Genomic DNA, 22,355 nt, shown 5'->3' on the forward strand with positions numbered 1-22,355 from the left:
GTGACACACAAGTGTGTAAAACACAAGACTGGTGAGACACACAAGTGTGTAACACACAAGACCGGTGACACAAAAGTGTGTAAAACACAAGACCGGTGACACACAATAGTGTAAAACACATGACCGGCGAAACAAGTGCATGAAACACTTCAACCATTCAGACGAATGTGTTGACCCAGACCAGTGGCAAGAGTGTGTAAATCCTAAACCACCCCCACAATCAGGAGACAACCAGACATACAGGCGAGGCATTCAAATGTAAGTAGACCTTCACACTATCAAATGCACTGACACAAAGTGTGGAATTATCAAACTGGCGACACAAGCGTGCAACCCCCCCCCCCACCCACCCCTGCCCTCCATCCACCCACCCCACGCCGCTCTAACCCTTGGCACAAGCATGTAAAACACCAGACCATTATCACAACAAACGTGTAAAACATTAGACTGAAGAAAACGGAACACACAAAAAGACACCCTGAAAAATGGTGACAACACAACACAACCCCCACCTCCGAGCTCCCATATCCAGCCAATTAGCAGTGGATTCACAGATGGACATAAGTTTACAGCTGGGCCAACAGCAATGTGAGAGTTGTATTATCAATGGTTTCTCCTGGATTCACAGACTGACATACATTTACAGTTGGGCCAGCAGCAAAGTGAGAGCTGTATTATCAATGGTTTCTCCATTGCAATGGGACATCATTTACAGCTAAGTCTTTTGTGAGGGACTATGGCTCTCAAACAAGGAGGCAAAAATTGCACTGGCTCTTAGTGCTGCAGCCTTGGGGGCTAGCTGGCTTTTGGGAACCATCCCAACAGAAGTTACCTCCTCTGCTGTTCTGATGGTCATAATCGAACACGACCGACTATCATGCACAGCAGTGGCTTCATTCATATCCACTGTGTCCAGGGCTGGGCATAGGAAGGCAGTGAATTCATATCCACTGTGTCCAGGGTTGGGCATAGGAAGGCAGTGAATTCATATCCACTGTGTCCAGGGTAAGCAGTATCCAGTATTCATGAACACAAGAGTCTACCCGCGTGTCTACGAACCCGAAGGCAATTTACCCTTACTACTTGCCAAGGGTGACTACCCACGAAGCAGAGGTAAATATGACGGATACTTTTGCAGCATTTTTCTTTCTTTTTTTTTTTTTTAAAGGGAAAACAGGCGTGCTTTACGGATAGCACGTGTTTTGCAAACTCTCTCGACAATGTTCTGAGCTGTGGTGAGATGAGAAGTGAAACTAAGAGCATGCGCAGATGGGAATCCTTGGGATTAAAAAAAAAAAAAAATGACGTTGGGTTAGCTGTCTGAGCGAACTACATGTCTTGAATACAAAGATAACTTATCCTTCAAGGTAAACTGTACCTGCGGGTCCCAACCATGTCAATGATAACTTGCCTTCAAGGCAAAATGAACTTTGTCTTGAATACGGCCCCTGACTGGCACATTTCGAACAGAAAGTGACACTGCCACTTTCCCGTCTGTCCACAGATCCAGTCATGTTAAGCTTCACGTAAGAACTTCTGGCTAACCCCCTCAATGTCTCCTCCTCCTTTCAGTTTCACGACCAACATCGACTCACCGATGACTGTGTCGTGGTTGATGCATGCTGGGTATCTCCCGCTTCCATCACCCACCCAGCACTGACAGGAATCAAGGGCGCAACAGCCGAGTGGCTAAAGTGTTGGACTTTCAATCTGAGGGTCTCGGGTTCGATCCTCGGTGTCACCTGGTGGGTAAAGGGTGGAGATTTTTCCGATCTCCCAGGTCAACATATGTGCAGACCTGCCAGTGCCTGAACCCCCTTCGTGTGTATACGCATGCAGAAGACCAAATACGCACGTTAAAGATCCTGTAATCCATGTCAGCGTTCGGTGGGTTATGGAAACAAGAACATACCCAGCATGCACACCCCCGAAAACGGAGTATGGCTGCCTACATGGCGGGGTAAATAAACAAAAAGGTCATGCATGTAAAATGTTAAATGTTTGTCTGAGTGTGTAGTTGTGCGTGCCTGAAATCTGATTGAATGACACAGGAAACGAATGATGAGCGCCCAATGGCAGCCGTCAGTCGGCTCTACCCAGGTAGGCAGCCTGTTGTGTAAATGACTCCGTATGTGTAAAGCGCTTACAGCTTGGTCTCCGACCGAGGATAGGCGCTATATAAATATCCATATCCATCCATCCATCTTTAACGTGCGTATTTGATCTTCTGCGTGCGTATACACACGAAGCCGGTTCAGGCACTAGCAGGTCCGCATGTATGTCCGCACCTGGTAAATCAGGAAAGAAAGAAAAAAAAAAAAAAAAAAATCTCCACCCTTGACCCACTAGGTGTGCCGAACCGGGAATCGAACTTAGGGCACTTGGCCCAGAATCCAGCACTGTGACCACTGGGCCACTGCATCTGTCCAGTAGTTGACACATGAGTCAAGGGTCCTGTCCACAGTTTCAAACACAACCAGGCTGTACTATTCCCAACAGACGACTCCATTCTTCCAAACAATGCACTCCGTTTACAGTCCAAGGGCGTTCTGCCATGAAGGCAAGTGTCAAGCTAAGTTGGGAAAAAAAAAAAGTATCTGATCCTCCGCATGAATACTGTGCGAGAAAAGACAAAAATATATGAGATCCTTCGCAAGGATCTTGTCCCAGAAACGAGTTTCCCCATGTCACCTCCATGACAGTCTGGATCTGTTTAATTTTTTTTTGTCACAGTACTGCTGGCTCAAAACACTAAGACAGAGAAGACAGTACATACGTGTATGTGTGTGTGTGTGTGTGTGTGTGTGTGTGTGTGAGAGAGAGAGAGAGAGAGAGAGAGAGAGAGTGTGTGTGTGTGTGTGTGTGTGTGTGTGTGTGTGTGAGAGAGAGAGAGAGAGAGAGAGAGATAGAGAGAGAGAGAGAGAGAGTGTAAGTGCATGTGCAGCCAGACTTTCAGTTCATCGTAGCTGTGGCAACTTTTCTCAGCGGTCAGACTTTCAAGGTCAGACTGGCATTAAGGAAGGAGATGAAAGGACACACAGCTGTACACACACACACACACACACACACACACACACTGACATATGTTTCACTGATCAACAGCCGTCATGGCAGAGGGAGAATGTACAAACCACACACACACAAACACACACATCGACACACAGCAAAGTATTTTGTTTCACACAATATTCTTGAATCACGTTCATGATTAAGTGCAGGAGCAAGGCAAAACACACACGCACAGACGTGCACATACACACACATACAAACACACAGACTCTCACACACGCAAGGACGCACACACACACATACAAACACACACATTTTTTTTTTTTGGACTTCCATCCAAAGTGTCAAGGCCAATACAGTTCAGAGCACCACATCACATGGTTCAAACTAGCCATATACTTCACAACCATGCTCTCACATGTGTATGTGTGTATGTGTGCACACGTGCACGCCCACGTGTCTATGTGTGCGCATGTGTATGTGCTTGCGCACATGTGTGTGTGTGTGTGTGTGTGTGACTGTATTTGGTGTGTATGATGCCGTACATTTCTGCATAAACATGGTGCATAACAAAGCAACAACAACAACAACAACATGTCAACCACAGCAGTGTCCAGGACTCCATTCCCCCATAATTTCAGTGCCTTCCCCAGTCCCCTGCATACAGTCTTGTGTCCTGTCCTCACATACCTAGCAACACCTCAGGCCCCCTACACCACACACACACACACACACACACACAACCATCCTTAAGTCCACAAGTGCATTCTAAAACCAACAACTGGTTGAATCACACACACAAACACACACACAGAGACCTCATCCCCTATGATAACATCACACACACATACAAATTGGAAGATGATAAACATCACACACACATTCAAATTGGAAGATGATAAACATACACACATACAAATTGGAAGATGATAAACATGCCATTCAAAATAGCAACAACAACAACAAAAAAGAAAAAAAAAAGTTACAGGCAATCAATTCCAGTATCCAATTCCACCCCCAAACAAAAAAAGAAAAAAAAAGAGAGAATACAAATATAAGAAAGCAAACTGTAACAAAGTCGCATAAAAAAACACAAAAAGTCCAGACATTTTCCACATTACAAAACACGTTTCAACACACACACACACACACACAAACAATAACAGCAACACCAACAAAATCAGTGAGTCATTATATAAAAACCACTATAGGTTTCAACACACACAAACAATAACAGCAACAGCAACAAAATCAGTGAGTCATTATATAAAAACCACTATGTTCAAAAAACAATATCTAAGGGAGATTTTTTTTTTTCATTCTTTAAAAAAAAACAACCCAAAAACAACTGGTTTGACCTCAAACACGTCCTACAACACAGTGGCATCACTGATGAAAAAGCACAAAAATAAAAGGAAAGAAAGACACACACACACAACCCCCACCCACCCCCCACCCCCCCAAAACCATGACAACAACAAAAAAAACCACAACCCCAAGAAAACTGGAGAAAAGGATGACGACGGTGCAGTGACACACACTCGCAGGCCTATGGTACAGACCATTCATTCCAAGACGGCTCACCGATTCTGCCACGGCCACCTACTATATAACACTACGACATCACAGAAAAGAAAAAACAACAACAACAAAATCACAAAAACAAAAGGAAAGATCCACACACACACACACACACACACAAAACAACCCACAAAATCCCAGGAAAGAAACGAAAGGATCCCCAGTAGCAAAGTGCCACCCCCACCCGCCTGGGAGGGGCTCGAACCCACTACTCCAGCACCTCCAGGTAGGTGACAGGAACCTTGCCTCGCTGTGACCCTCGCTCCGCCATCACCCAGTCAGGGTCCATGCCCGCCACCTTGTGCACCACGATTAGCTGCAACACCACGCCCATCATCATCATCATCAACGTCATCGTCATCATCATCGTCATCATCAACGTCATCATCATTGTCATCATAATTGTCAATGTCATCGTCATCATCATCGTCAACGTCATCGTCATGGCACTGATGATAATAACAACAATAACAATACCATTATCACTTTCGACAATAACACGACTACTACTATTTACAGTAACAACAACAACACTTACAACACTAATAATGATAATAATAATAACAACAACAATACAATTACTACTACCACTTCTACTACTAATAATAAAGATAACAAAAATGATAATAATGATAATAATCACAGTAATAACAGCAACAATAATAACAACAACGACTGATAATAATAATAATAATAATAACACTGATATTACTACTAACAATAAAAATAATGATAATAACAATGATAACTGAGATACTTATATAGCACACTATCCAGAAAACTGCTCTAGGTACTTTATAAAACACATGTTCTTTTACAGAACACATTACATCAATGTTGCACATAAACACTAAAATGTGACAAGCAAATTACACGTACACAAACACAATGCATACATACACTCAAACATACATATGTACTCAGCAACCGCCTTCCACACACACACACACGCATATACACACAAACACATGCATAAACACACACACACACAACCCCACACACATGCATATGAGCAAACATACCAACACATACAAACACATATTCATACACAAGCATGCGAATGTGTACACATACATAAGTACACACACTTAGTCAAGCACACCACACACAAATAATAACAATAACAGCAACAAGAATAACAATAATAATCGTAACAATAAAATGAAAGGCATTTGCACAGCACATGTCTGTACGTGAACTTAAGATTCAGTGTGCTGAAAATAACCAATTCACACTCCGCCAAGCCCCGAAAATGACTTTACTGCACTCGGCCACACACACACACACACACACACACACCACCCATCGGCAGTACCAAACAAGCACACACAGATACTGAATCATAGCTGAAACATCAAGCACACACAGAGATTAAGACCATTAACTTTGCATACTGAGTATGTGATAACCACACACACACACACACATACACACACTCACAAGAGGTTTTTTTTTTTTTAAGTGTTCACACATATCAACAACAACAATTTCAAACCAATTCCATTTCTCAAACTCCTCCTAACCCATGGATTTAAAAATGACACTGTTATATATATATATATATATATATATATATATATATATATATATATATATATATATATATATTAACATGTAAGGGGAATGAGTGGATAATGTGTGCTGGGGCAGAGAAAGAAAAAAAAAATGTCTGCAAATTCCAGTGACACCAACCATTTCCATTCATTACACTTACCACTCATTAAAACCCCCCCCCCCCCTCTTCCTTCCCCATCTCCACCCCCACCCCCCACCAAACAAACAACCCCCCCACACCCCCCCAACCACTGTCATAAGTGCGAAACACTGGGAAGGGGAGGGGTGTGTTTGGACGACTTGAAGGCAGAGACAAAAGTTGCCACAGATTAATCTCACAGCATACACTTGAAGGAAATCACACACACATCCAACATGCAAATTCCTCTGTGTCATCAAAACTTGGGACGACTGACGAACAGTTTTTCACTTGTCACTGCTTGCTATTCTCATGTACACACACACACACACACACACGATAAATATCATTCCATCATGGCAGAATATAAATAGTATGTACCTTGCGAAGTGAGCATGGTGTCTTAAAAAAAAAGAAAAAAAAAAAAGAACCACAATGACAACAATACTAATCAGTGTTTCATTTAATAGTGCACAAGGTCAAGTATGGACACTAAAAAATTAAATAAATAAATAAATAAAAAAGAAAAGAAAAAAAAAAAGGAAAGAAAAACTTCAGATTCAGTATCTTTCTCTTTCACTCTCTCGCTCCCCCCCCCCCCTCACCCCCACAAACAATATTTGCAGTACAGTGGGTATCTTTTTCCTAAAACAACACAGCATATATATATATATATATATATTCATAGTTGTTCTGTTCAGTCAACCAAAACCACATACACTTCAACATCAACATAAAGCAAAGAAGTTAATCTGTTAATACAAAGAAGACACAAGCTTTTGAGTAAAATTGTCGATAAACATATGTATGTATACATTTTTATTTACTTTTTTTTTATAGCAAAAACAAAAACATACATACTTGCAAATGGTTCAAAACATTCACACATGACATGCAGCATCATGCCTGTAAAGTACAATCTTTTAACAATTTTTTTTAATCTAAATTACAATAACAATATACCACATTTATGTACAATACCACACTTATGTAGATTTTTTTCCCCCCTAGTAACATTCATATTCCAAACCACCACCACCATAAATGAGTTTAGTTACTGTAGCACCACAGACGTGGTGGCGACAGCCTTCACGACCGACACAATACATGGTGGTCATCAGTAGCGGCAATCAAAACTGGAGCAAGACACAACACTACCATGCACAAGCAGCAACAAACAGCTAAAAGAACCTACGGGCCCAAGCCTGCCTTGCTCTCAACCATCAAACAACATCACACACACACAGACTGGCCATCCGTGTCTGTGGCTAAAGCGTACAACAGCAGCAGCAGCAACAACATGCGATAATGAGATCAAGTCAGTGACACTGGGTGGACAGACCAGGCGTGATGACAAACAAGATGATGAAGGAGGAGGAGGAGGAGAAGAAAAAGAAGAAAAACGAAGAGGAGGAGGAGGAGGAGGAGGAGAAGGAGGAGAAAAAAAGAAAGAAAGAAAAGAGAAGAAAATGGTGAAGAAGAAGAAGAAGAAGAAGAAGAAGAAGAAGAAACAAGTGAGACAGTTCTTCTGAAGTTCTTCTGAGTGGTACCCCAATGACTCTTCACACAATCATGAAGGAGGAGCAGGAGGAGGAGGAGGAGGAGGAGGAGGTAACAGTAGCAGCAGCAGCAGTAGTAGTAGTAGTACCGGGTAGTAGTAGCAGAAGAAGAAGAAGAGGTAACAGTAGTAGTAGTAGTAGTAGAACAAAGAGAAGAAGAACAACAAGGAGGAGGAGAAGAAGAAGAAAAAGAAGAAGAAGAAGTAAAAGTAGAAAGAAACCAGCGAAGAGTTAGCCACAAACGGTTGGTAAAGTCAATCAGTGACACAGAGTGATTTCCATCAGCTACCACACACCACACACACACCCAGCATCAGACAAGACAAGACAAGACCAGACAACGTGCACGCACAGAGCGACAGGCAAAAAACAGCAAGGACGACTAGCAGTAGTGAAAGGGTCACACAGGTTAGTCCAGAACAGCCAAAACGTTTGAACAAACAAGGTGCGTGTGCTGGGTTATTTTCATCAATAATCGGAAGTGAGGTGTGTTAGCCGGGCACCGCTACTTTCGGAAAAAGGAACCAGAGCAAACAGCGGGAGTTAGAAAAGCGTGCAGTAGCTCCGTTAAATGTTAACCGGCTGGTTAAAGGTTAAAAGTTAACAAGTGACGGAAGAAAAAGGCCGGCCCAAAGTGCAAGGGTGGGAACTAAGTGAGGTTAATAAAAAAAAAGGTATTAAAAAGGTAGGTCAAGGTCAAGGTCAGCATCCAAAAAAAAAAGAAAAGAAGAGACACACACACAAAAGAGCGTTACCTCGTCCGCTAAGAGGGACAACTCTGAACTGTCGGCCGCGTCATAGTCATACAAAACGCGCGCCTGCTTTTTCTCCGTCGGGGAGGGCGCCGTCACCTCGATGGCGGGCGGGGCCGAGGGGCGCAAAGGGACGCTACTCCCGCTGCCTGCAGAGGAGGAGAAGGCCCCCACACCACCACCACCACCACCACCACCTCCTCCACCACCTCCACCCACGGCCAGTGGAGAGCTGCCCGCGCTGGAGTTGACATTGTAACTGAAAAAACCACAGGCGGCGTGGAGTGATGGTCCCTTGGTGGTACCACGCCCCACCAGGCAGCCACACAATCTGGGATCGAACCCCACACCCGCCAGACTTTCCTCCCCCTCTACTAGTGGACCCGCCCTGAGTGGTAGTCATTCTGACGAGACAATAGACCGAGGTCCTGTGTGCAGCATGCACTTTGCGCACGTTAATAGCCCAAGGCAAACAGAAGGGTCGTCCCAGGCAAAGTTCTGTAGAAAAATCCACTTTGACAGGAAAACAAATACACTTGCAAGACTGGAGAAAAGAAGCAAAAAAAAGTGTGGCGCTGCACAGCAACAGCACGCTCTCCCTGGGGAGAGCAGCCTGTATTTCACACCGGGATATATAGTTGTGACAAAAGACTTATATACAATACGTTACATTCAATATGATACAATACAACACAATATAATACAACACAATACAATATACTACAATACAACACAACACAACACAGCAGCACCCCCTGGTGACCTCAGCATCGCAGTACTTCCCTTAAACCCCCCACGCCCCTTCAGCCCTACTCTCCCCTGTCCGTCATCCTCTTCAAGGCAACCAAGTTCACTTCCTCTGTTCAGCCTCAACCAGCTCCTTTCCTCACCCTGTCGCCCCAAAATGGGGGGCAGGCATTTATCAGTTACTAGACTTTTACAAGCACTTTACCCTGAGAACAGTTTTTAACCCAAACAGGGGTTGGGGGGTGGGGTGGGGGGGGTTCAGGCTTTTACAAATGACTTGTCATTTACAAGTTATCTTAACCTGAGCAGTTTTTAACCCCTAAATGGGGAGGTGGGGGTGGCGAGGCAGGGAGGGAGGGGCAGGGAGGGTGTTACCAGTTACTGGGTGCTGACAAGGTATCTTACACCGAGCAGTTTTTAACCCAAAATGGGGGGTGGGGGAGGTGTAGGCATTTACAAATGATGGCATTTACAAGGTATTTTGCACCAAGCACAATTATTAACCCCTGAATGGGGGCAGGGGGGGAGGGTTGTTATTAGTTACTTGGTGTTGACAAGGCAGTGTACAGAACTTGACAATGCTGAGCGCTAACAACCAGCATCTACAACAGTCAACGATATCTTGCTGCAGCTTGCAATGAAGAGAACGACACTCAGTGGCTTGAAAAAAAAAAGAAAAAAAAAGAAAGGTTAAAAAAAAGAAAGAAGAAAAAACGAAACCTATCTACTGACCAGCTCCTTCAGAAATAAACTGTCAACATTGACTACAAAACCTAAGACAGCAAAGAAATTACTGATATTATCATTATTAGTATCCTCTTTCGTGTCCCGTGATGTATATATAAATGTCTGCAAAAATGCTTCACTACTTGCCCTGTGGCATACATAAATGTCAGCATCATTTCAAGATTTTTCACAGTTCTATTTCATAATTCTTTGATTTATTTTTACAAATTCTTAACAACTTCTAAAGCCTGTATGAACCCTGCTTAATCAACTGATGGGAGTAATACTGATGGGAATCTCTGTGGGGATCAATTACGCATGATAAAGATCCCCCCCACCCCCCCAATCCTTGTGCATCAGAGTTTGGAAAGTTATAGAAGACAAAATACTCCTAGCATCGCACCGACAGACACATTGGCAAACTGACTGTTAGTCGCATATCAGGAAGAACTATGAATGAACGAATGAACAATGTGCCAAACAGAGAAATTAAAAAAAAAAGAACTTGGTAATTGCTAATGGTTCCCACCTGGAACCAAAAACCACCATCTATTTGAAAAATTGAAATTATACATTATCTCCTTCCAATAAAATTACCCTGTGTTCAAGTCAGGAAAAGGCAAAACAAAAATGTTTATAATTATAATTTGTTTAAAGGTTCGAACGTCTGATGAATTTTGCTACAGCACCTCTGATCACAGTTATCAGCCGATGGATTCTTCTTTTAAAAATTATTTCTAGTCTGATATACATAACAATGCATAACACATTAGAGTAGGTGCTTGACAAAGTCACCAGTATTGTTTTTTTTTTCCTTTGACAGCCATAAAACAAAATAATCAGAACCCAAAACTGAAAAGCTACTATTTCCAATTTTTTCCCCAACCTTAAAAATATATATTGTACCTTTGTTATGCCCCCAAAAGATCAGAAGGCATGTTAAGAAATATAAACATTCCAGCCTATAAGACAACCGCTAATGTTAATAAAACTGCTGAAATAACAATCAACGTTAAAACGCCAACAAATACTAGAACCATGACTCGTCAAAGGATGAAAGCTTCCAAGACTGAAGTGCACAAACGCACCAAGCCGAAACACCAACTACTGACATCAGACCAAACACAGGACGAAGCCTTCTGCACTACTGTGTTTCAGATTGTGGCTTGCTATGCGCTCCTGTGTGCATGTGCGCGCGCGCGCACACGTGAATGTGCATAATTTGCGTGCCTGCGTGTGAGAGTGAGAGACAGAAAGACAGAGACAGAACGAGAGCGAGAGAAGGTGCACATATCAAATATCAATTCCAATTAACTGGATGCATGCTTCCACCCGTGCCTTGAGCATTGTTGTATTCTAATAAAGGGCATAAGAGAATTAAACTATTATTATCATATATGTACGTATATACGCACTCTCACACACATGCACGCAAACAGATCCCTGGCAATGAAGGGATCTATCATACCAACAAAGAGGGGAGTCAGCAGTCAACACAGCACTGACAATGGACCTGAACAGGTCACTGGCAGCATCAACAGGTTTCTCACATCAATGAAAACATCTGCCCCTGACACCATGGACTGATCTATCATATACACTGCTGACAGAGAGATCTCCCATGCACACACTAAGGGAGAAATACATAACTGACCAAAAGTATTTCATACAGTGAACAGATCTGTCATAACTGACCAAAAGTATTTCATACAATGAACAGATCTGTCATAACTGACAAAAAGTATTTCATACAGTGAACAGATCTGCCATAACTGACAAAAAGTATTTCATTCAATCAACAGATCTGTCATAACTGACAAAAAGTATTTCATACAATCAACAGATCTGTCATAACTGACAAAAAGTATTTCATACAATCAACAGATCTGTCATAACTGACAAAAAGTATTTCATACAATCAACAGATCTGTCATGACTGACAAAAAGTATTTCATACAATCAACAGATCTGTCACAACTGACAAAAAGTATTTCATACAAAGGAAAGATTTGTCACAGACAATGGAGAAATTTTATCACAAACTAAGGAGAGATTTGTCAAGAATGGCTGAGAGATCTAAGACAAATGTGTCATGCACACATCAGAAACATCTATCAGATACTGATGCAGACAGCGGTGAGTACTATCAAACACACACAAAAGGAGAGATATACATACATATCATACACACAACAAAGAGAGATAAGTACATATATATATACACACAGAACAGACTTATAAAACCTATCGTACACACCCCAAAGGAATATATTGCACACAAAAGGGACGGATGTACCCTGCACCTGATCAAGAGATCCACCACTCGCAAAACATCATATGCACAACGACTCGGTGACCAAAGAAAGTGATGAGGTACAGTACACACACATACACACACACACACACACGCACAGTTTCAGTTTCTCAAGGAAGCGTCACTGTGTTTGGACAAACCCATATGCGCTACACCACATCTGCTGGGTAGATGCCTGACCAGCAGAATAACCCAACACACTTAGCCAGGCCTTGAGTGCATATATATATATATACATCTTTGTGTACCTATCAGAGTGGATTTCTTCTACTGAATTTGCCAAAGGACAACACTCTCGTTGCCATGGGTTCTTTTTTAGTGCGCCAAGGGCGTGCTGCACACAGGACCTCGGTTTATCATCTCATATGAATGACAAGATGCTCTGTTTGAATTTTCCAGTCTTCTTCTTCTTCTTCTGCGTTCGTAGGCTGCAACTCCCACGTTCACTCGTAAGCACACGAGTGGGCTTTGACGTGTATGACCGTTTTTACCCCGCCGTGTAGGCAGCCATACTCCACTTTCGGGGGTGTGCATGCTGGGGTATGTTCTTGTTTCCATAACCCACCGAACGCTGACATGGATTACAGGATCTTTAACGTGCGTATTTGATCTTCTGCTTGCGTATACACACGAGGGGGGTTCAGGCACTAGAAGGTCTGCACATATGTTGACCTGGGAGATGGGAAAATTCTCCACCCTTTACCCACCAGGCGCCATCACCGTGATTCAAACCCGGGACCCTCCGATTGAAAGTCCAACGCTTTAACCACTCGGCTATTGCGCCCGTCGAATTTTCCAGTCAAACTTGGGAGAAAGGGTGAGGGCGGGATTCTAACCTGGGCCCTCATGGACTCTTTGTATTGGCAGATGAGCGTCTTAACCATTCTGCCACCGTTCACACACACACACACACACACACACGCAAGGAACAGTTGTTTCACACATACAGCCCTGAAAAAGGATTCAGGGATTCTGAAAAGTTAACTAAAAATCTTGGGTCACCCAGGGACTTACTGACCATGGTTCAAGGGGCCCCAGAATGCCTTCAGAGCGACACTCTCTGCTGCACATTACAATCAAGTCTGCTTTGCTACACACACCCAGGGACAGGCGTGCCTTCCAGTCATAATCTTTCAGGCTTCTTGGCCAAGCAGTGGCCAAGGGAAACAACGCTTATTCACAACAGACAATGCCAGCTTCAGACTGGCGGGTACATAATTTTCATTCTTTTTAATGTATATGTTCCAGAAATTTTTCAGAGCGTCCCAGGCACCCTCCTGGATGAACATTTAGCATATCCTTTCCATTTTCAAAGCATCAAGGATGCGTGTTTATGCACTGTCATAAGCCGAGTGTATGCAGTACTGACAACCTATTCACACATACAGCACTGACCAGCGACAGGTCAATGGAATGCACAACAAAGAAATCTGTCAGTTGTGACGATGGCAGACCTAAAACAGCTGTCATAAGCCGAGTGTATGCAGTACTGACAACCTATTCACACATACAGCACTGACCATCGACAGGTCAACGGAATGCACAACAAAGAAATCTGTCAGCTGTGACGATGGTAGGCCTAAAACAGCTGGCTGACAACTGACTGATACAAGTGGCATGGCTGGAAATAGCCAGCCATCTGAGACACGTAAACCTGGAGGTGGACAAGTGGAAATGCTCTTTCTACTCATCCCTCAGGCCATCAATAATAATAATAATAATGGTATTTATATAGTGCTGAACCTTGTGCAGAGACAAATCAAAGCGCTTTCGCACCAGTCATTCACACCCATGCATAACTCTAAAACTGTAGAAACTAAAGACAAGGAAGGGCAGGCAAGGGAGGCTATTTTGGGAAGAGGTGGGTTTTAAGGCCAGACTTGAAAGAGCTGAGTGTGGAGACTTGACGAAGCGAAAGAGGTAGTTCATTCCAATTGCAGGGTCCAGAGACAGAGAAAGAACGGACTGTGTCAGTGGATGGCTGACTGGGCAGTCAGCTTCAGTGCTGATAGATCACCCCTCTCTCCTTCCATTTCCACTGAGACAAGGTGTGTTCCATGAATAAGACGTGTTGACAACGAAATGATAGATCAGACTTGAAATTCACAGTGGTCTTCATGTACTTTCAGTAAAAAAAAAAAAAAAAAAAAAAAAAAATCCTCTTTTACTTGTAAAATGTACTACTTAAATCATGACTGTTTACGTCATCATACTTTTACTAGTTTCAGTAAAAAAAATTAAAAAAGAAAAGAAAATTTTTTTTTAAATCCTTTTTTCCTTGTAAAATGTACTACTTAAATCATGACTGTTTACGTCTTCATACTTTTACTAGTTTCAGTAAAAACAAAAAAAAACAAACAAAAGAACAACAACAAAAAAAAGAAAAAAAAAGAAAGGGGTCCGTTCTTCCTTGTAGAATACACTATTCATATCATGAATTAGGTCTGCTGGTTTGTCATCATGATCCATCTCTGTAATTAGGGAGGGCCAGTTTTGATCCACATGTGCCCCGGACCACTTTAACTCTCTCAGCCCTGTGCCCCAGCACTGCTCGGGCATCAAAGTCGGTCTCATTAACTCTGTCACCACCACAGGCCACTTTTGTTGACTGAACAGTGCACCACCATTGGCGAGTTAAGTCGACATTGAGGGGTCATGCTGGTAAGACCATTTTTGACTCACTTGTGTAAACAAAGTGAGTCTATGTTTTAACCCGGTGTTCGGTTGTCTGTGTGTGTGTGTGTGTGTGTGTGTGTGTCCGTGGTAAACTTTAACATGGACATTTTCTCTGCAAATACTTTGTCAGTTGACACCAAATTTGGCATAAAAATAGGAAGAATTCAGTTCTTTCCAGTCATATTGTTTAAAACAATATTGCACCTCTGGTATGGGCACAAAAAAATAAATAATGAAGCCTAATTATGTGCAAACTGCATTTACTGTTATATTTATATTTTTTGTATTCTCTAAACTTGGCACTTTGATCTGATATTCTGACACAACAACAAGAGCAGTCATTATTATCATTTTTTGTTCAAACAGGAACTTCTTTTGCTGAGCATGGAAGTTTTATTTATTTTGCAAACGTTTTGGTGCAGATAGTAAAAAAGGGAAATTACTCTGTAATTAATGCTAGGGGACTTCATTTACTTTAAACTGATCTTTCTCATCTTAAACATTACATTTTGAAATTATACTCAATACATAAAAAGCTTGGATTTTTTTCTTTTTTTTAAGTGTATCACAAGTGAGTCTTGAAGGCCTTGCCTCTCTTGTTCACACTGTAACAGTCACACTGTGCGCTAGATTCAGTACTATATAAATACCATTATTATTTGTAACAAAGCTTGACAGCTTCAGCCAGTTTCCTGCCAATAGAACAATCACTAACCTTTGCCCACTGACTGAGTTCAAAGTGAGCGTGTCAACTGCGTTGTTTTGACATGAACCGAAGCCTGTGATTGAGAGCATCGTTTCTAAAATATCTGGCGATGGGGAGTATTTTTCACACAGAAACTTGGCGGAGAAAGAGTTAAACTGTTTTCACATTCCGACACATGCATGAACCGTGAGGAAAGGGAAATAACTACTGCAGTATTTGTGGATATGTCTACATGTAATCTGGAGGAAAAACAGGACATTTCCTGCATCAATTCCACATCAATATGGCATGGAAGCCTGTTGAGGCTGTAACTCCTGGAGGAAAAACAGGACATTTCCTGCATCAATTCCACATCAATATGGCATGGAAGCCTGTTGAGGCTGTAACTCCTGGAGGAAAAACAGGACATTTCCTGCATCAATTCCACATCAATATGGCATGGAAGCCTGTTGAGGCTGTGAACTCCTGGAGGAAAAACAGGACATTTCCTGCATCAATTCCACATCAATATGGCATGGAAGCCTGCTGAGGCTGTAACTCCTGGAGGAAAAACAGGACATTTCCTGCATCAATTCCACATCAATATGGCATGGAAGCCTGTAACTCCTGGAGGAAAAACAGGACATTTCCTGCATCAATTCCACATCAATATGGCATGGAAGCCTGCTAAGGCTGTAACTCCTGGAGGAAAAACAGGACATTTCCTGCATCAATTCCACATCAATGTGGCATGGAAGCCTGCTAAGGCTGTAACTCCTGGAGGAAAAACAGGACATTTCCTGCATCAATTCCACATCAATATGGCATGGAAGCCTGTAACTCCTGGAGGAAAAACAGGACATTTCCTGCATCAATTCCACATCAATATGGCATGGAAGCCTGCTGAGGCTGTAACTCCTGGAGGAAAAACAGGACATTTCCTGCATCAATTCCACATCAATATGGCATGGAAGCCTGCTGAGGCTGTAACTCCTGGAGGAAAAACAGGACATTTCCTGCATCAATTCCACATCAATATGGCATGGAAGCCTGTTGAGGCTGTAACTCCTGGAGGAAAAACAGGACATTTCCTGCATCAATTCCACATCAATATGGCATGGAAGCCTGCTAAGGCTGTAACTCCTGGAGGAAAAACAGGACATTTCCTGCATCAATTCCACATCAATATGGCATGGAAGCCTGCTGAGGCTGTAACTCCTGGAGGAAAAACAGGACATTTCCTGCATCAATTCCACATCAATGTGGCATGGAAGCCTGTTGAGGCTGTAACTCCTGGAGGAAAAACAGGACATTTCCTGCATCAATTCCACATCAATATGGCATGGAAGCCTGTTGAGGCTGTAACTCCTGGAGGAAAAACAGGACATTTCCTGCATCAATTCCACATCAATACGGCATGGAAGCCTGCTGAGGCTGTAACTCCTGGAGGAAAAACAGGACATTTCCTGCATCAATTCCACATCAATATGGCATGGAAGCCTGCTGAGGCTGTGAACTCCCCAGGTTTGAATGGATAAAGTTATCTGTGAATTTCTAACCCTGCATGGTGGTGACAACACAGACAACTACTGCACACACAGACAGCACTGATCATGGGGAGATCTCAAACAGATCCTTGACAACACAGACACCAAAGCAAAGGTCCGTTCTAATGGAAGAAATCTAACAGTTCACAAATCTATCGTTACACACAACACTGCCTAGACAAAAGGGAAGCCTACTGAAAACAAAAAGAAAACCCAAGGTACAAATGTTTCTGAAAGAATTAAGAGGAAAGACATCAGTTTTGAAAAAAAAGCGAACAATCTGCCAACGCATTACCTTGAACTCTAAAAGGAAATGGTTCCTACACATCAGTATATCAGATTCTTGAATGATGAAAACAGCAAAAAAAAAAGGTAAGTGAACACTGCAAGAGGGTTTCGGTTATTCTATCAATTATTATATTACATCAGTTACTGTATTCAGTTGCAAAGTAATAATGATGAAATTTTACTACAACCCTCCCAAGCATATTCTGGTAAGGGATAAAAAGGGTAAAGTTTTTATCTATTCATCAATTTATTCATATTATAACTGATAATTCTGAATGAGTTCAAAACCACTAAGGAGCAATCATTGTCTATCTGTCTGTTCTGAACCTGTCTGTTTTAAGTATGTAAGTATGCGGGAAGGTTTAAATATATAGATACAGATATATATAGATATATATAATGTTCATAGGCTTGTATATGTTGGTTTTTGCAGCACTCATGTATGTACATATGCATATGATACAAACATGTGAGAATGTTTAGGTACATATTTTTTGTACATAGCCATATGTTTGTACATTCTTTAAGATGAATATGTCTCTTTGTATTTGTTATTATACCCCACCATACCCCCCAGAAGAATAAGAAAACCAACCCCAAAAATACCATGAACACTTACTGTACACACTCCAATGCACAGTGCTGTGTCATACTAAAGAAATGATGTGCACTTCTTCCCACAAGTAAGAGATCACATTCTACAATCTAGACACTTCCAACAGTCTACATATTTTCTACAATCTAGACACTTCCAACAGTCTACATATTTTCTACAATCTAGACACTTCCAACAGTCTACATACTTTCTGCAATCTAGACACTTCCTACAGTCTACATACTTTCTACAGTGTAGAGACGCTGTCTACAATCCAGACATAACCGACAGAACTAGGAATCTAAGTATCTCTCTCTCACAGAAAAGTATAGAAAACACAGATATACAATATTTGGAACAGATCGTAGGAAATCAAGTAGGAACACATGCAGGACCATATCAACACAGAACTGTCCAACTGCACACATTTTGTGCAGATCTTAATCTAGTAGAACACATGCAGACTATATCAACACAGAACTTTTTAACTGCAAAATAAAAAAAATTAAAAAAAGAGAGAGAGAGAAGACAAAAAGACAAGACAACATCCACAACCTTACTCTGAGGTTGACAGAGGGCTGGAAAAAAAGATGAAGCAAAAACACTGTTACAATTCTCCGTACCAGTGTGACTGGGGAAGGGGGCGGGGGAGGAGGGAGGGAGCTGGAGGGAAGTGGTCGCGGGGGGGGGGGGTGGGGGGGGGGGAATACAACTAATTCACTTGATTAAGCTTGATGAAATCAACTGATTGATTTTTCGTTCCATCCACTTATCTGAACTGCTCCCCCCACCTCCCCCTGCCACCCCTCACACAACCGTTTCATGCTAATTTCACATGTCCAAAAAGCTCATCTTGCTCTACATCCATCCATCACCCCCCCCCCCCCCCACCCCCGCAAAAAAACACCCAACAACACACCAAAACACCAAACTGCACAAATGAAACAAACACACATCACCACTAACTGTCAAAGGCCCAGGACGTTTACCGAAACCAAGGCTGAAGGGTCTCTCTCTTTTTTTTGTGTATGTGTGCGTGCGTGTGTGCATGCATGCATGTGTGTGTGTGTGTGTGTTCGTTCGTTCGTTCTTTAGTTTAACATCTTTTCACTGTATGTGATATTAGACGAGAGAGAGAGAGAGAGAGAGAGAGAGAGAGAGAGAGAGAGAGAGAGAGAGTGTGTGTGTGTGTGTGTGTGTCTGCAGACACTATCCTGTCAAGTGCTGACAAAGAGAGAACACAAATGCTGGTACAGAACACAAACACAGATCGATGATGACAAGAAAAGAATCATCAAAAGCAAAGGAGGGGGGGGGGGGGGGGGGGGGGGGGGGGGGAGCAGGGAGTTGGTTGAGAATAGTGTGTGTGTGTGTGTGTGTGTGTGAGGATTGGGGTGTGTGTGTGTGTGTGGGGGGGGGTGATGGGGTGGGGGGGAACATGACCACAATAAATGGGGGTAGAAAACTAAACACACACCCCCATCCCCCCCCCCCCAAAAAAAAAGGAAGAAGAAAACAGAAAAAAAACCCAACCTCTAGAGCAAAGAGGAAGTGGCTCAGCAACAAAGGAGGCATCGGTCAGGGTAAGGACTCCAGGTTCAAAACCCTTTTCAGTCCCGTGCACTCTTTTACCACAACTCAAGAGGCTCCCCCGCACCACCTTTAAAGGGTCTCACCCTGATCTAATGCTGAACCATTCCAACCAAATCTGCACTGCTACACCACACACACTGGCTGGCACACCTTGTTGTTCTAAGCATCCATATCAAATATATTTAATTAAGGGAGTTGCCAAGGGAAACAACTCTCCTTTGAAGCAGTCAGTCTTAAGCTGACGTCAGGATTCTCCCTCTTCTTTTGTTTTTTGGGTTTTTTTGGTGTTCATTCCACAAATTTTGAGAGAACATCCCAGGGGACGCTCTACACCACAATGCTGTATGTCCTTTCATCCAAGGGACACTCTACACCACTATGGACTCCCAGGGGACGCTCTACACCACTATGGACTCACAGGGATGCTCTACACCACTATGCTATATGTCCTTTCATCCCAGGGACGCTCTACACCACTATGCTGTATGTCCTTTCATCCCAGGGACACTCTACACCACTATGCTATATGTCCTTTCATCCAAGGGATGCTCTACACCACTATGCAATATGTCCTTTCATCCCAGGGATGCTCTACACCACTATGCTATATGTCCTTTCATCCCAGGGACGCTCTACACCACTATGCTATATGTCCTTTCATCCCAGGGACGCTCTACACCACTATACTGTATGTCCTTTCATTCCAAGGGATGCTCTACACCACTATGCAATATGTCCTTTCATCCAAGGGACTGCTCTACACCACTATGCTATATGTCCTTTCATCCCAAGGACACTCTACACCACTATGCAATATGTCCTTTCATCCCAGGGACGCTCTACACCACTATACTATATGTCCTTTCATCCCAGGGACGCTCTACACCACTATGCTATATGTCCTTTCATCCCAGGGACACTCTACACCACTATGCTGTATTACCTTTCATCCAAAGGACGCTCTACACCACTATGCTGTATGTCCTTTCATCCAAGGGGACGCTCTACACCACTATGCTATATGTCCTTTCATCCCAAGGGACGCTCTACACCACTATGCTGTATGTCCTTTCATCCCAGGGACGCTCTACACCACTATGCTATATGTCCTTTCATCCCAGGGACTCTACACCACTATGCTATATGTTCTTTCATCCAAGGGATGCTCTACACCACTATGCAATATGTCCTTTCATCCAAGGGATGCTCTACACCACTATGCTATATGTCCTTTCATCCCAGGGACGCTCTACACCACTATGCTATATGTCCTTTCATCCCAAGGGACGCTCTACACCACTATGCTATATGTCCTTTCATCCCAAGGACGCTCTACACCACTATGCTATATGTCCTTTCATTCAAGGGATGCTCTACACCACTATGCAATATGTCCTTTACATGCATGTTTATGTGTTAATAAAACCCTGAGGGTGTCACACACACATACACACACATACACACACACATATATATATATATATATAAATTGGAAAACTTTGGAGATAAAGCGACGGTTCAGGTCAGTTCAGTTCAGTTATTCAAGGGGGCGTCACTGCATTTGGATGAATCCATACACCCTACACCACATCTGCTGAGCAGATGCCTGACCAGCAGCGCTGCCTAACACACTCAGGTCTTGAGGGCCAAACAAAACCCCCAAAAAAACAACAACAAAGAAACAAACAAAAAAACAACCTCACATAACTACAGTACACCTTGATTTCGATGATCACGACAGAACAGAAACAAAGAACCGGAATGAGAAAAGCTACAAATAAACAAATCAGCAAACAAACAAGAAAAGGGGAGTGGGGTGCTGGAGGGTTTAAAATGTGCGGTGGAGGGGGGGGGGGTGGAAGGGCTGAGAAAAGCCAGGGAAGGGGAGAGGGGGGTGGGGGGTGGTGGGTGGGAGTGTGGGGGGGCGTGTGTGTGTGTGTGTGCAGAAACAGAAGCTAAACCCCTGAACACCTCGACTCCCGTGAAACGAGACCAGAGTGGCATGACCCTAAAAGTGCAGTCACTACTTTTTTTGGTGAACGCTTTTCAGTGGTGTGACCCCCCCCCCCCTTTTTTTTTTTTTTTTTTTTTTTTGGCTGAACAGAACAAAAGCAGTGCCATCCCAAGAACAAGAACTCCAAAGAAAGAAAGACGACCCCAGAAGCTGAGAGGACTGGCACCAGGATTCCCTACCCTCAAACAAAGCAACCTTCACCAAAATCGCGACCCACCCCTGGCATGACTTGACCATAACCCAATGCCCTCTAAATGGCCCAATGTGGCCTGCCGGAAGTGCCCTATTGAGCACAACCCCTAAACACAATGCCATTCACTTTCACTTTGAGCTCTTCCCACAATGCATCATGAGCAACGGTGCAATGCTTAACTTCCTGCCGTTGCTGCTATTTGGATGCTGTGAAGCTTGTGCATTGGTTGAGCAGTTTCTGAGCTATGAAGTTTTAAAAGTCAGTGATTTTTTTGTGTGGACGAAAATGGCTGATAACTGTTGTTTAGACCTGGCTACAATCTTGGCTAACTGTTATCATCTGGAATCTGAATTCTGAACTGAGTATTTAGAGGAAGAAAACAT

At 42.9% G+C, this 22,355-nt stretch overlaps 1 protein-coding gene across 2 annotated transcripts in view; it reads right to left on the reverse strand.

The window, feature by feature from the left end:
- Window positions 1-3,169: 3,169 nt before the first annotated feature.
- Window positions 3,170-22,355, reverse strand: part of LOC143275828 (endophilin-B1-like) — a 47,891-nt gene continuing 28,705 nt past the window's right edge. Inside the window, exons 8-10 of one of the 2 annotated variants that reach the window (XM_076580110.1) lie at window positions 18,733-18,750; window positions 8,598-8,853; window positions 3,170-4,906 (exon numbers count right to left, since the gene is read on the reverse strand). In XM_076580110.1, the coding sequence (XP_076436225.1) occupies window positions 4,799-4,906; window positions 8,598-8,853; window positions 18,733-18,750 (382 nt within the window). In that variant the 3' untranslated portion in view covers window positions 3,170-4,798. The remainder of the gene's footprint in view (window positions 4,907-8,597; window positions 8,854-18,732; window positions 18,751-22,355) is intronic. The other variant, XM_076580111.1, reaches the window with a different exon arrangement.

Source organism: Babylonia areolata, chromosome 31 (genome assembly GCF_041734735.1).
Source record: "Babylonia areolata isolate BAREFJ2019XMU chromosome 31, ASM4173473v1, whole genome shotgun sequence".
In the NCBI taxonomy this organism is placed as follows: domain Eukaryota; kingdom Metazoa; phylum Mollusca; class Gastropoda; order Neogastropoda; family Buccinidae; genus Babylonia; species Babylonia areolata.